A 14512-nucleotide genomic window follows, 5' to 3' on the forward strand; every position below is an offset into this window, starting at 1 on the left:
TCGGTTTTGGGACGCAATCGCCTGGGCATGCTGGGAACTGTAGTCTAAAGGGCAAGAGCCACCTGTCCGGAAAGGGAGCCCAAAGTGGAGTTGGCCCTCATTGCAACCCGTAGTGCGGGGCGGGGCCCTGGGGCCCATCGGAAATTGTAGTCCGATTGGGGCTGCGCGCTTCGCTTCTGCGTCTCAGCCTCCAGCCCAGGTGGCGCTGTGGACCCTGCAGCCGCAGAGCGAGGCAGCGGGGCGGCTCCGTGACCACGGCGGGCGGAGCCTAGGACTGAGGGCGATGGCTGCTGTGGCCGTGGCTGTTCGCGAGGGTGAGTGAAGAGCCGGGCCTGCCTACCGGTACGCGGGGCCGACGAGCTCCGGACAGCTAGTGCCGGGCCCTGAGCGCCTTTGGGCCCCGCCGCTCCGTTCCAGCGCCACGCTGGGCTCCGGTCTACACAGTCTCGAGCGCAGTCCCGCGCCGCGCACCGGCTGGTTGCTGTGAGGAGGGTCGGTGACCCCTCCATTCCTTTGATCCGCCGCGCAGTGCGTCCCCACGCGGATCCCTGGCTCGCCTCGCGCCTGCCGGCGGATCCGTGGTCATGCCAACCCAGCAGCCGGCTGCGCCGAGTACTAGTGCCCCCAAACCCTCCCGGAGTCTCTCTGGCTCACTTTGTGCCCTGTTTTCTGATGCAGACTCGGGATCCGGGATGAAGGCGGAGCTTCCCCCTGGGCCTGGGGTAAGTGAGGCTTCCCTCCCAAGCCGCCTGCCAAGCGCTACGCAGGAGGCTGTGCCAGCTTTATTCCGCCCCAGCTCCCATCCCGTGTCGGTTTATTTCTCAGTAAAGCCAGGAGATTTTACAGAGGTCTTGCAACCCTAGCGATATATGATTCTGTCCCTGGAGGAGAAACGTCAGCCTCTGTGGATGTAAGCTTGTAACAGGTAGCTTGTGGAAGTTAGGAAGAACTAGGGATTTAACCATGTGGAAATCTTGTAAGCATCCAATAGTATTTGTTCCCCTTTGGAATTGTTGGGGAAGAGCAGTATCCTATGTCTGTGTCTCAGGCAGTGGGGAGGGAAATGACCAAAGAAGAAAAGCTGCAGCTTCGGAAGGAAAAGAAACAGCAGAAGAAGAAACGGAAGGAAGAAAAGGGGGCAGAACCAGAAACTGGCTCTGCTGTATGTGCAGCCCAATGTCAAGGTGAGTGAGGGGTCTCTTTTAAAGGGCTGGGGTGTGGAGCTGGTAGAGGGATGTGGTGGGAGAGAGAAGGGAGAGACAGGACAAAGTTGATTTGAGCAAGTGTGTAAAGCAAAGAGGTTTACAAGGAGAGAAGCTAGTTTTAGCTGGGGCACGGATATCACCTGCCTGCAGCTTGGGCTTTTTTTTTTTTTTTTTAATGCTTTTAGTAGGCCCAACCAGAGAACTGCCAGAATCGGGCATTCAGTTGGGCACTCCTGGGGAGAAAGTTCCAGCTGGTCGGAGTAAGGCCGAACTTCGGGCTGAGCGTCGAGCCAAGCAGGAGGCTGAGCGGGCCCTGAAACAGTCAAGAAAAGGGGAACAAGGAGGACCACCTCCTAAGGCCAGCCCCAGCACAGCTGGAGAAACCCCCTCAGGTATCTTCCCTTCATTTTAAGACCTCCCTTACTCCTAATTATAACGCCAGCTCAGGCTGCCCAATAGTAAAACAGCTCTCCCCTCTCATTCTTGGGACCCAGAGTTCTGAGTTGTTCCTGCAACCCCATTATCCTATCCCTATTTCCTTTTCTACCCTATTCTCCCGTTTTCTCCACCTCATCCTGTTTTTCTTGATGCCCCTTATACCCTAAGAGCAAATTACACATTTCAAGACCTACAGTGTCCTGAAAACATGATGATTATCTTTCAGGAGTGAAGCGTCTCCCTGAGTATCCTCAGGTTGATGACCTACTTCTGAGAAGGCTTGTTAAAAAACCAGAGCGTCAACAGGTAGGAAGTGGGTTTGGTGCCTGGCTAGAAAGAGCCTAGGGAAATGGACTGGAGGGAGGAAAGGTGCTGGGTGCAAAGTGAGAAGGATAGGTGCTTGGGTCAGAGTAGTCTTACTGTTCACTTCCTTTCCAGCTTTATCCCATCCTTTTTAAACTCTGGGCCATTGGTCCTGTTCCCTTGTTTTGTCAAGGTTCCTACACGAAAGGATTATGGATCCAAAGTCAGTCTCTTCTCTCACCTACCCCAGTACAGCAGACAAAACTCTCTGACCCAGTTTATGAGGTAGGATCCTATGAAATTGTCATAACTTTTGAGTCTGAGGAGTTTTAGTAAGTCAGTATTGAAAGTGTCTAGTAATCTGAGATGGACTCTGTAGGAAAAAGTATGAACCCAAGGCAGAACTGTAGAGGAAGTGGGGAAATCTGCTAGTGAAGGGAGTTCCTTTTCATCAGGGGCAGGTGGGCAGTAGATGCTCAAGCTCCCTTTCAAAGTATGTGACACCGCCATCCCATCAGCATCCCATCCTCTGTGATCCACCCAGCCATGGTGCGACTCGGCCTGCAGTACTCCCAGGGCCTGGTCAGTGGCTCCAATGCCCGGTGTATTGCCCTGCTTCGTGCCTTGCAGCAGGTATGTCCCATCCTGTTCTCTCTTATGATCCAACCCCACCTCCCCCAATACTACCCCAGCTTCTGTCACCCAAAGTCATCTCTGGGGGACAGAGGGAATACTCCTACCCTCAGAACATTTTCCTCAGTGAAGCTTACCCCCAGCCCCCGTTCAGAGATCTTTATTAAGGGGCATTTTGCACATCACCTTGTGTACCCTATAGGTGATTCAGGATTACACAACACCGCCTAATGAAGAACTCTCCAGGGATCTAGTGAATAAACTAAAACCCTACATGAGGTAGGGACAACACTATAAGTCCACTCCCAGCTCGCCCAATCTTTGTCTTGTACTCTTTTTCCTGCTTTTCTATCTCTCTTTTCATTTTGTGTTCTATTTTCTTTTTAAAGACTTTTTTTTTTAAATGTGAAGGTTTTGTAAGTTGTGAAGAGTTGCGCAGATATAAGGTATTGCTGTTGTATTATAGCTTCCTGACTCAGTGCCGTCCCCTGTCAGCGAGCATGCACAACGCCATCAAGTTCCTTAACAAGGAAATCACCAGTGTGGGCAGTTCCAAGCGGGAAGAGGAGGTGATGAGTATGAGAAATAAGGAAGGCATGCACCTGTGGGTAAAATTAAGAAACATGTTAAAAACTCCCGGGAAGGCCAACATAAGCCTTTTTTTGCCCTAGTCAAGGGTTAAGGAATGGTTTGGCCATTCTGACTTGTGCCATCTCTGAGCCCTCTATAGGCTTGTCATCATACACATATTCAAGCACCTGGCATGATCATCAGAGGGATAAAAGTGTCCATTTCTTGTTCACTAAGGATTTTACTCCATTTAGGCCAAGTCAGAACTTCGAGCAGCCATTGATCGGTATGTGCAAGAGAAGATTGTGCTTGCAGCTCAGGCAATTTCACGCTTTGCTTACCAGAAGATCAGTAATGGAGATGTGATCCTGGTATATGGATGGTATGGTCCAGACCCTGTGACTGAGCAGATTGGGAGTTGGAATGATCTGAAGAAGGGACTACCCACTTGCCTTTGGGAATAAGTTAGTCATCAGTTACTGACATTTATAACTGAATCCTCCTCTTCATTCACTCTAGTTCATCTCTGGTATCACGAATTCTTCAGGAGGCTTGGACAGAGGGCCGGCGGTTTCGGGTGGTAGTGGTGGACAGCCGGCCATGGCTGGAAGGAAGGCACACACTACGTTCTCTAGTCCATGCTGGTGTCCCAGCCTCCTACCTGCTGATTCCTGCAGCCTCCTATGTGCTCCCAGAGGTAAGTACAGAGGAAAAGGACTCCAAAGTTGGCGGTGAAAAGATGTAGTAGTATAGACATAATCTCACCTTCCCAAAGTTACAGTTTTGTTTTTGTTTTGAGATAAGGATGGAGTGCAGCGACGTGATCACAGCTCACTGCAGTCTTGACCTCCTGGGCTCAGGTGATCTTCCCACCTCCGCCTCTGAGTAGCTGGGACTACTGGTGTGTGCCACCATGCCCAGCTAGTTTTTTATTTTTCTTGTAGAGATGGGATATCGCTACGTTGCCCAGGCTGGAACTCCTGGGCTCAAGCAGTTCCCCCTGTCTCGGCCTCCCAAAGTACTGGGATCATAGGCATGAGCCACTGTGCCCAGCCACAATTATTTAAAAATATTAGAATTATATAGCCCTGGCTTGGTGCCATGGCTCAATGCCTGCAATCTCAGCACTAAGGCAGGAGGATCACTTGAGCCCAGGAGTTCAAGACCAGCCTGCTCAACATAATGAGACCCTGTACACACACACACACACACACCCCCCACCCCACCCCCACCCCGGGCATGGTGGCATGCGCATGTAGTTCCAGCTACTTAGGAGGCTGAGGTGAGAGACACACACACACACACACACAGCTACTTAGGAGGCTGAGGTGAGAGGACTGCTTGAACACACACACACACACACACACACACCCGGGCATGGTGGCATGCGCATGTAGTTCCAGCTACTTAGGAGGCTGAGGTGAGAGGACTGCTTGAGCCCAGGAGGTTGAGGCTACAGTGAGCTGTCATTGCACCACTGCACTCCAGCCTGGGCGACAGAATGAAACCCTGTGTCAAAAAAAATAATTATATAGCCCTGTTTCTATTTAATTGGAAAAACACTGACAGTATATTACAGCAGTCTAGCTATTGCAAAAACATTACATTAAACTAGCAACCAGGAAGAGGGAACAAGACAAAAGTAACTTCAAAGTTTAGTTTTCCTGTGGGAGATTTGGTGGGTCAGTGGTCAGGTGTTTTCACAGAAGAAAAGCCATCATTAAGATTTATTAGGCCGGGCACAGTGGCTCAAGCCTGTAATTCCAGCACTTTGGGAGGCCGAGGCGGGCAGTTCACGAGGTTAGGAGTTCACAATCATCCTGGCTAACACAGTGAAACCCCGTCTCTACTAAAAATACAAAAAATTAGCCGGGCGTGGTGGCGGGCGCCTGTAGTCCCAGCTAATCTGGAGGCTGAGGCAGGAGAATGGCGTGAACCCAGGAGGCAGAGCTTGCAGTGAGCCGAGATCATGTCACTGCACTCCAGCCTGGGCGACAGAGCAAGACTCCATCTCAAAAAAAAAAAAAAAAAAAAAGGATTTATTAATTGCCGGACTCAGTGGCTCACGCCTGTTATCCTGGCACTTTGGGTGGCTGAGGCGGGCAGATCACCTGAGGTTGGGAGTTCGAGACCAGCCTGACCAACGTGGAGAAACCCCGTCTCTACTAAAAATATAAAAATACAACAAATCAGCTGGGAGTGGTGGTGCATGCCTGTAATCCCAGCTACTCGGGAGGCTGAGGCAGGAGAATCACTTGAACCCAGGAGGCAGAGGTTGTGGTGAGCCAAGATCGCGCCATTGCACTCCAGCCTGGGCAACGAGAGCAAAACTTCATCTCAAAAAAAAAAAAAAAAAAAAGATTTATTACTTGTTGTCTGTTTTTGTTTCTTTCCCTTCTTTTCACAGGTGTTGAGATTTATACTTGTCTTAATGTTGCTGTCCTGTAAGTAGGGGACCTTATTCTGCATTGATACAACAATGACATTTTTTTCTTCCCCTTCTCCTGTGAAACAAACAGGTTTCCAAGGTGCTATTGGGAGCTCATGCACTCTTGGCCAACGGGTCTGTGATGTCACGGGTAGGGACAGCACAGTTAGCCCTGGTGGCTCGAGCCCATAATGTACCAGTGCTGGTTTGCTGTGAAACATACAAGTTCTGTGAGCGTGTGCAGACTGATGCCTTTGTCTCTAATGAGCTAGGTAAGGAGGCAAAAGAGAAGCCTCCAGCTACCTGTGAAGACTTGAGAGGGAGGGAGAGGGGCGGATAAACTAGAACTTCTTTTCTGAAAGAACATAATGGGTACGCCTTCCATTGCAGATGACCCTGATGATCTGCAATGTAAGCGGGGAGAACATGTTGCACTGGCTAACTGGCAGAACCACGCATCCCTACGGTTGTTGAATCTAGTCTATGATGTGACTCCCCCAGAGCTTGTGGATCTGGTGATCACGGAGCTGGGGATGATCCCTTGCAGTTCTGTACCTGTTGTTCTACGAGTCAAGAGCAGTGACCAGTGAGGGGGGAAACACAGGGTTAATAAATGCCATACTCCCTACCCTCAGCAACTCTGCTGCCTTTGTTTCTCTTTTAGCATCTCCACCACTTAAGTTAGGAGTCCAGACTTCACAACCCCTTTTATCACCTGCTACTCAGACCTTTGTGAAGACCTGCTCAAGTAACTAGCTCCATGCCAGTACATTGGGACTAACCTGAAGACCCGTATAAAGAACCAAAACTACCCAAATCAATCATTCACTGAGCATCTACATGCCAGACACTAAACTGGGTGTGAGGAGGAATATGAAAACAAATAGTCCTGGGCTGAGTGCAGTGACTCATTCCTGTAATCTCAGCATTTTGGGAGGCTAAGGCAGGAGGATTGTTTGAGCCCAGAGGTTTGAGACCAGCCTGGGCAACATGGCAATCCGGTCTCTACAAAAAATAAAAATTAGCTGGGCATGGTTGTACTCATCTGTTGTCCCAGCTACTCAGGAGGCTGAAGCCAGAGGATTTCTTGAGTCCAGGAGGTAGAGGCTGCAGTAAGCCATGATTGTGCCACTGCACTCCAGCCTGGGTGACAGAGACCCTGTCTCAAAAAAAGAGTCCTAACCTTATAAATTAGCATTTGTTGAATATTTAACTGTGTGTCAGAAACTTCTGAACCCTTTCCTACCCATTTAGGAAGATTAATACAACTCTATGAAGGCTGGGCGCAGTGGCTCATTTGGGAGGCCGAGGCAGGCAGATCACCTCAGGTCAAGAGTTCAAGACCAGCCTGGCCAACATGATGAAACCGTCTCTACACTAAATACAAAAATTAGCTGGGCGTGGTGGCGCATGCCTGTAATCCCAGCTACTCCAGAGGCTGAGGCAGAAGAATCGCTTGAACCCAGGAGATGGAGATTGCAGTGAGCCGAGATGGCACCATTGCACTCCAGCCTGGGCAACAAAGCGAGGCTCCATCTCTAAAAAATAATAATACAACTCTATGAAGTAAATGCAATTTTACAGATGAGATAATGGAAGGATAGAAAGGTTAAGTTGCTTGCCCAAGGCAACACAGCTCAGACACAGAAAGGTTAAGTTACTTACCCAAGGCAGACAGAGAGATGAAGTTACTTGCCCTAGGTAACACAGCTAGTCAGTAGCTAAACCAGGATGTGACCTCAGGCAGTCTGGATCTAGAAACTGTGCCCTTAACTTTTGTGCTATATTCCCTTAAGGAACGCTTACCATGGCATAAGAAGATAGTATCTACAGTATGAGGTAACCCAGTAGTAGTATGAACAAAAGATTGGTGAAAACTTACAAGTCACATCTAACCTAGTCCTTGAAAGATAAGTAATTGCCCAGTTAGGGAAGAAAAAAAAAGAAGAAACAGCTTGAACACAAAGAATAGGCCTTAAAGTGAGTGGCCAATGTAAAAGTGTCACATAGTATAGTGAGGCTAGAACTGAGCCTTATTGTTGAGTGATCAAACTGCAAAGGTAAGTTGGGGCCAGACTGTGAGTCCAGCCACTGGTTAGCTTAAAATGAAGAGTTATCTATTGGGTATATATGTGTGTTATTGAATTTTTTTTTTTTTTCGAGACAGAGTCACTCGTCTCCCAGGCTGGAGTGCAATGGCACTATCTCGGCTCACTGCAACCTCCGCCTTCTGGGTTCAAGCAATTCTCCTGCCTCAGCCTCCCAAGTAGCTGGGATCACAGGTGCCTGCCACCACACTTAGCTAATTTTTGTATTTTTAGTAGAGACGGGGTTTCACCATGTGGGTCAGGCTGGTCTTGAACTCTTGACCTCAAGCAATCCACCTGCCTTGGCCTCCCAAAGTGCTGGGATTACAGGCGTGAGCCACTGCACCCAACCATTTTATCAAATTTTTTTTTTATACTTTAAGTTCTACAGTACATGTGCGCAATGTGCAGGTTTGTTACATAGGTATACATATGCCATGTTGGTTTTATCAAAAATTTTTAAGCAGCGTAAAAGTAGAACTATACAAAGAATCTCCATGACCAGATGCAACAGTTATCAAATTTGCCACATTTACTTTCTCTTTTTGTTGTTTTTCTTTTTTCTTTTTTTTTTTTTGAGACAGAGTTTCGCTCTTGTTGCCCAGGCTGGAGTGCAATGGTGCAATCTTGGCTCACTGCAACCTCCGCCTCCTGGATTCAAGCGATTCCCCTGCCTCAGCCTCTCGAGTAGCTGGGATTATGGGCATGTGCCACCATACCCAGCTAATTTTGTATTTTTAGTAGAGATGGGGGTTTCTCCATGTTGGTCAGGCTGGTCTTGAACTCCCGACCTCAGGTGATCCGCCCGCCTCAGCGTCCCAAGGTGTTGGGATTACAGGCGTGAGCCACAGCACTCAGCCTTCTTGTTTTTCCTTGATGAAGTTACTTTAAATCAAATCCAAGCATTATTATCATTTCACTCCTTTAACTTCAATGTCTCTTAAGAAATATGGAAATTTACCATAATATCACTTATTAAATCATACTTTCTTAGTATTCAATCCATAATCAAATTTCCTTGGCTGAAAAATGACTTAGTTTGACTCAAGATCCAAACAAATCCACACATTACATTTGGTTACATTTCTTAAAAAGCAGTCTCCTCAGCCGGGCGCGGTGGCTCACGCCTGTAATCCCAGCACTTTGGGAGGCCGAGGCGGGCAGTTCACGAGGTCAGGAGATGGAGACCATCCTGGCTAACACAGTGGAACCCCATCTCTACTAAAAATACAAAAAATTAGCCAGGCATGGTGGCGGGCGCCTGTAGTCCCAGCTACTCGGGAGGCTGAGGCAGGAGAATGGCGTGAACCCGGGAGGTGGACCTTGCAGTGAGCTGAGATCTTGCCACTGCACTCCAGCCTGGGCGACAGAGTGAGACTGTCTCAAAAAAAAAAAAAAAAAAAAGAGCAGTCTCCTCTCCCCTTTTTACATTGACATTGGCTTATAGAAGCCATGTTGATTGTCATATGAAATGTTCTGCATTCTAGATTTGACTGTTTGCTTTCTTATGTTGTCATTTCACTCATTCCCTATGTCCTGTATTTCTTTTTTTTTTTATTTGAGACGGAGTCTTGCTCTGTTGCCCAGGCTGGAGTGCAATGGCACGATTTCAGCTCACTGCAACCTCTGCCTCCCAGGTTCAAGTGATTCTCCTGCCTTAGCCTCCCGAGTACTGGGACTACAGGTGTGCGTCACCACATCCAGCTAATTTTCTTTTGTATTTTTAGTAGAGACAGGGTTTCACCACATTGGCCAGGCTGGTCTTGAACTCCTGACCTCAGATTATCCGCCCTCCTTGGCCTCCCAAAGTGCTGGGATTACAGGTGTGAGCCACCACGCCTGGCCCCTAAGTCCTGTATTCCTATTCAATTTTTTGGGCAAGAATGTTTAATAAGTGGTTCTGTGTGCTTTATATTGCCTCACATCAGGAGGCAAACAATGACTGGTGGTTTCATGTTCAGTGATGAGTGGGTCCAGGCATTTTAAAGCTTCCTAAAAGCTCTTTAGGGATTTCATCCACTGGTGATTGTTGCCTGAATTATTTCATTGGGACATGCAAAATAGTGATTTTTTTCTATCATTCTTTGCACAATTACTAGCTGTTAATCTATATAAAAAAAAAAAAATCCCGGGCTGGGCAATGGCTCACACCCGTAATCCCAGCACGTTGGGAGGCTTAGGTGTGCGGATCACCTGAGGTCAGGAGTTCAAGACCAGCCTCGCCAACATGGTGAAACCCCGTCTCTACTAAAAAAATACAAAAATTAGCCGGGAGTGGTGGCGGGCGCCTGTAATCCCAGCTACTCAGGAGGCTGAGGCACAAGAATTGCTTGAACCTGGGAGGCAGAGGTTGCAGTGAGCCAAGATCGCACCACTGCACTCCAGCCTGGGCAACAGAGTGAGACTCAGTCTCAAAAAACAAACAAAACCTTCCTCTCATCAGTTATTTTGAACTAGAGTTCATACTGGAAAGACAAGATAAATGCCTTACTCTTCCCTTTTTTTTTTTTTTTTTTTTTGCCAATTTTCAGGAATTGGTCACTACTTTCAATGGTGTAGGATGAGTAGCTGATATTTTGGCTTTTACTTTTTTTAAAAGATCATTATGAATACATGGATTTCTATATTTTGAACATACTACTTAATCATCAAAATTAAGCAGAGGATCAAAAGGGTTGCTTTATGCTTTAGAAAGATAACCGGGCCAGGCATGGCAACTCACACCTGTAATCCCAGCACTTTGGGAGGCATAGGCAGGAGGATCGCTTGCGCTCAGTAGTGTGAGACCTGCCTGGGCAATATAGCAAGACCTCATCTCTATTAAACAACAACAACAAAAAAACCTGGATGTGGTGGTATACACCTGCCGCACACCCCAACTATTCAGGAGGCTGAGGTGGCAGGTTGAGGCTGCAGTGAGCCGTGATTGCACCACTGTCCTCCAGCCTGGGTGACAGAGCAAGACCCTGTCTCAAAACAAACAAACAAACAAACACCTAGTAGAAATTAGAGGCAGAGAAGTAGATCAGTGAAAAGATTGGTTATAAATCAAAATTACAAATGCACCTAAAACTTTGGTTCACAATTCCACTTCTAGAAATTATCCTACCCATATAATTACACATTTGAAGTAATTTAGATGCAAGGTTACTTATAGCAGTGTGGTTTATAATAGCAAGGGACCATTGTTTATAACAGCAAAACCATGTAAATATGCATCAATATCAACAAGGCACTAGTTATACCACATCCACCCAATTAAATGCTAACTAGTTATAGCACAGAATGAGAAAGGTTTTTGTGTACAGAAATGGAATAATGGCCAAACTCAGTGACTTACACCTGTGATCGCAGCACTATGGGAGGCTGAGGCAAGAGGATCACTTCAGGTCAGGTGTTCAAGACCAGCCTGGTCAACATAACAAGACCCCATCTCTAGAAAAAATTTAAAAATTAGGCCGGGCGCGGTGGCTCATGCCTGTAATTCCAGCACTTTGGGAGGTCAAGGTGGACGGATGACAGGGTCAGGAGTTCGAGACCAGCCTGACCAATATGGCAAAACCCATCTCTATTAAAAATACAAAAATCAGCTGGACGTGGTGGTGTATGTCTGTAATCCCAGGTACTCAGGAGGCTGAGGCAGGAGAATCGCTTGAACAGGAGGCGGAGGTTGCAGTGAGTCAAGATCGTGCCACTGCACTCCAGCCACGGCGACAGAGCAAGACTCTGTCTCAAAAAAAAAGTTAAAAAATTAGCCAAGTGTGGTGGCTCACACCTGTAGTCTCAGCTACTTGGGAGGCTGAGGCAGGGAGATTGTTTGAGCCCAGGAGGTGGAGGCTGAGGCAGGGAGATTGTTTGAGCCCAGGAAGTGGAGGCTGCAGTGAGTTGTACTCCACTGCACTCCAGCGTGGGTGATAGAGCAAGACCCCATCTTGTTAAAAAAAAAGAAAAGTAAAATAAATGGAACAATCTCCAAGGTACACTTAGTTAAAAGAAAGTAGAGGACAGTGTATGTAGTTGCTGTTTGAATTAAAAAGAGGGAAAGATATATACATACATTTGCCCCTGTGAATCTGTTGGGTTCCGCATCTGGATTTAACCAACCACAAATTGAAAATATTAAGGAAAAAAATTTCATTTTTACTGAACATGTACAGACTTTTTCCTCATTATTCTCTAAACAATACAATGCTATTTACATAGCATTTACATTGTATTAGGTATTATAAGAAATCTATGGCTGGTGGGGGTGGCTTACGCCTGTAATCCTAACACTTCCAGAGGCCGAGGCAGGTGGATCACCTGAGATAAGTTCGAGACCAGCCTGGCCAACATGGCAAAAACCCATCTCTACTAAAAATACAAAATTAGCCGGGCATGGTGGCGCATGCCTGTAATCCCAGCTTCAGGAGGCTGAGGCGGGAGAATCGCTTGAACTTGGGAGGCTGAGGCGGGTGGATCACCTGAGGTCAGGAGTTCAAGACCAGCCTGGCCAACACGGCAAAAACCCATCTCTACTAAAAACACAAAAATTAGCTGGGCGTGGTGGCACATGACTGTAATCCCAGCTACTCGGGAGGCTGAGGCAGGAGAATCGCTTGAACCTGGGAGGCAGAGGTTGCAGTGAGCTCAGATTGCGCCATTGCACTCCAGCCTGGGAGACGAGAGCAAAACTCTGTCTCAAAAAAAAAAAAAAAAAAAAAGAAAGAAAGAAATCTAGACATGAGTTCAACAATATGCAAATACTATGCCTGGTTGTTTTCGTTGTTTTTTTTTTTGAGACAGAGTTTTGCTCTCGTCCCCCAGGCTGGAGTGCAATGTCGCGATCGGAGCTCACGGCAACCTCCGCCTCCCAGGTTCAAGCGATTCTCCTGTCTCAGCCTCCCGAGTAGCTGGGATTACAGGCATGCGCCACAATGCCCAGCTAATTTTTGTATTTTTAGTGGAGACAGGGTTTTGCCATGTTGGCCAGGCTGGTCTCGAATTCCTGACCTCAAGTGATCCACCCGCCTCGGCCTCCCAAAGTGCTGGAATTATAGGCGTGAGCCGCGGTGCCCGGCCATACTATGCCATTTTATATAAAGGACTTGAGCATCCACAGATACTGGTATCTGCCAGTCCAGGAGAAAATCTCAACAAATGGATACTGAGAGACAACTGTATTTACATTTGAGTATAAATACATAAAATTTCTTGGACTGAAAACAAGAAATTTATTAATTGCCTGGGTGGCTGGAGACAGAGGTGGAAGGGAGTCTTCACCTTACAAACACCCTTGGTATCTTTTGTATTTTGAGCCATATGAATGCTTTATTCCAGAATAGAATCATTTATTTTAAAAAGAGATTGGCGGCCAGGCGTGGTGGCTCAAGTCTGTAATCCCAGCACTTTGGGAGGCCGAGGCGGGTGGGTCACGAGGTCAGGAGATTCAGACCATCCTGGCTAACACGGTGAAACCCCGTCTCTACTAAAAATACAAAAAATTAGCCGGGCGTGGTGGCTGGCGCCTGTAGTCCCAGCTACTCGGGAGGCTGAGGGAGGAGAATGGCGTGAACCTGGGAGGCAGGGCTTGCAGTGAGCCAAGATCTTGCCACTGCACTCCAGCCTGGGTGACAGAGCAAGACTCCGTCTCAAAAAAAAAAAAAAAAGAAAAAGAGATTGGCAGCCGGGCGTGGTGGCTCACACCTGTAATCCCACTTTGGGAGGCTGAGGCGGGCAGATCACTTGAGATCGAGACTAGCCTGGCCAACATGGTGAAACACAATCTCTACCAAAACTACAAAAATTAGCTGGGTGGGGTGGCACATGCCTGTAATCCCAGCTACTTGGGAGGCTGAGGCAGGAGAATTGCTTGAACCCAGGAGGCAGAGGTTGCAGTGAGCCGAGATCGTGCCACTGCGCTCCAGCCTGGGAGACAAAGCAAGGCTCCGACTCAAAAAAGAAAAAAAAAAAAAAAGAATTTTGCAATAGTTTAAGTCAAAGATAGCCTAATCTGAAGCAGCAGGAATGAAAAGACAGATTTGTTCATTACAGAAGTAAATACTTGAAACTGAGAGCTACCCATCACACAAGCATTGCTAGCTAAGACAAAGAGAGAGGAAGACTCTTGGGACTGGGTGTCCTCGTCCTCCCTCTTTTAGGTCTTAGCTATCTCCTCCGATAGTTTTCTTATATATTTTGTCCAACCAAGGGAATTTAATGAGGGAGATTACCTGGGCAGAGAAAGGTTTGTTTACTCCACCTCTTTGTTCTCCATATTTATACATCCTGCACTCTTCCTCCTCCAGATATGGGGAGACTTGTGACATTTATTTTTTTCTTTTTCATATCTTGGTAACAGCAAAAGAGACCTGTGACATTTATATGGCTTTACATGCCTCAGGAAAAGACAGAAACCTGTTGCACTCGTTCCTTCTCCACCAAATCTCACCTCCCTTTGAGGGAATGGGGCAAACCCTCTGACCAAGGTCAAGGACCAAGGCCAGGGCTCACTCTTATAGTACAGCCTGCCCTACTCAGGCCACACTGTCCTTTTTTCTTTTCTTTTTTGAGATAAAGTTTCGCCCTGTCACCCAGGCCAGGGTGCAATGGCGTGATCTGGGCTCACTGCAACCTCCACCTCCCAGGTTCAAGCGATTCTCCAGCTTCAGCCTCCTGACTACAGGACCGCGACCATGCCCGGCTAATTTTGTATTTGTAGTAGAGACGGGGTTGCACCAAGTTGGCCAGGCTGGTCTCGAACTCCTGACCTCAAGTGATCCGCCCGCCTCGGCCTTCCAAAGTGTTAGGATTACAGGCGTGAGCCACCGCGCCCGGCCTTTTTTTTTTTTTTTTTTTTTTTTTTTAAT

The 14512-nt window shown here is 47.5% G+C and overlaps 1 protein-coding gene across 8 annotated transcripts; it reads left to right on the forward strand.

Moving 5' to 3' along the window:
* Positions 1–37: 37 nt before the first annotated feature.
* Positions 38–6215, forward strand: EIF2B4 (eukaryotic translation initiation factor 2B subunit delta). Of its 8 annotated transcripts, none has more exons than XM_009442090.4 (13): positions 38–314; positions 679–722; positions 1049–1184; positions 1391–1597; positions 1870–1949; positions 2140–2231; positions 2465–2579; positions 2782–2858; positions 3046–3148; positions 3404–3531; positions 3669–3846; positions 5669–5849; positions 5968–6215. In XM_009442090.4, exons 1-13 carry the CDS (start codon positions 284–286, stop codon positions 6165–6167), a joined length of 1572 nt encoding a protein of 523 aa, XP_009440365.1. In that variant the 5' UTR covers positions 38–283; the 3' UTR covers positions 6168–6215. The 8 variants fall into 8 exon arrangements, with proteins under 8 accessions (XP_009440365.1, XP_016798580.1, XP_009440366.1 ...); XM_016943091.3 differs by having other exon boundaries at positions 2491–2579; XM_009442091.3 differs by having other exon boundaries at positions 1394–1597.
* Positions 6216–14512: the final 8297 nt, after the last annotated feature.

This window comes from Pan troglodytes, chromosome 12, assembly GCF_028858775.2.
Source record: "Pan troglodytes isolate AG18354 chromosome 12, NHGRI_mPanTro3-v2.0_pri, whole genome shotgun sequence".
NCBI classification, from domain to species: domain Eukaryota; kingdom Metazoa; phylum Chordata; class Mammalia; order Primates; family Hominidae; genus Pan; species Pan troglodytes.

Bases quoted from the DNA above. Each gene is read 5' to 3' on its own strand.
- EIF2B4 (XM_016943046.4), top strand. From the start codon at position 585: ATGCCAACCCAGCAGCCGGCTGCGCCGAGTACTAGTGCCCCCAAACCC. The intron at 723-1,048 runs GTAAGTGAGGCT...TCTGTGTCTCAG, and splicing joins AGCTTCCCCCTGGGCCTGGG to GCAGTGGGGAGGGAAATGAC. The intron at 2,580-2,781 runs GTATGTCCCATC...TGTACCCTATAG, and splicing joins TGCTTCGTGCCTTGCAGCAG to GTGATTCAGGATTACACAAC.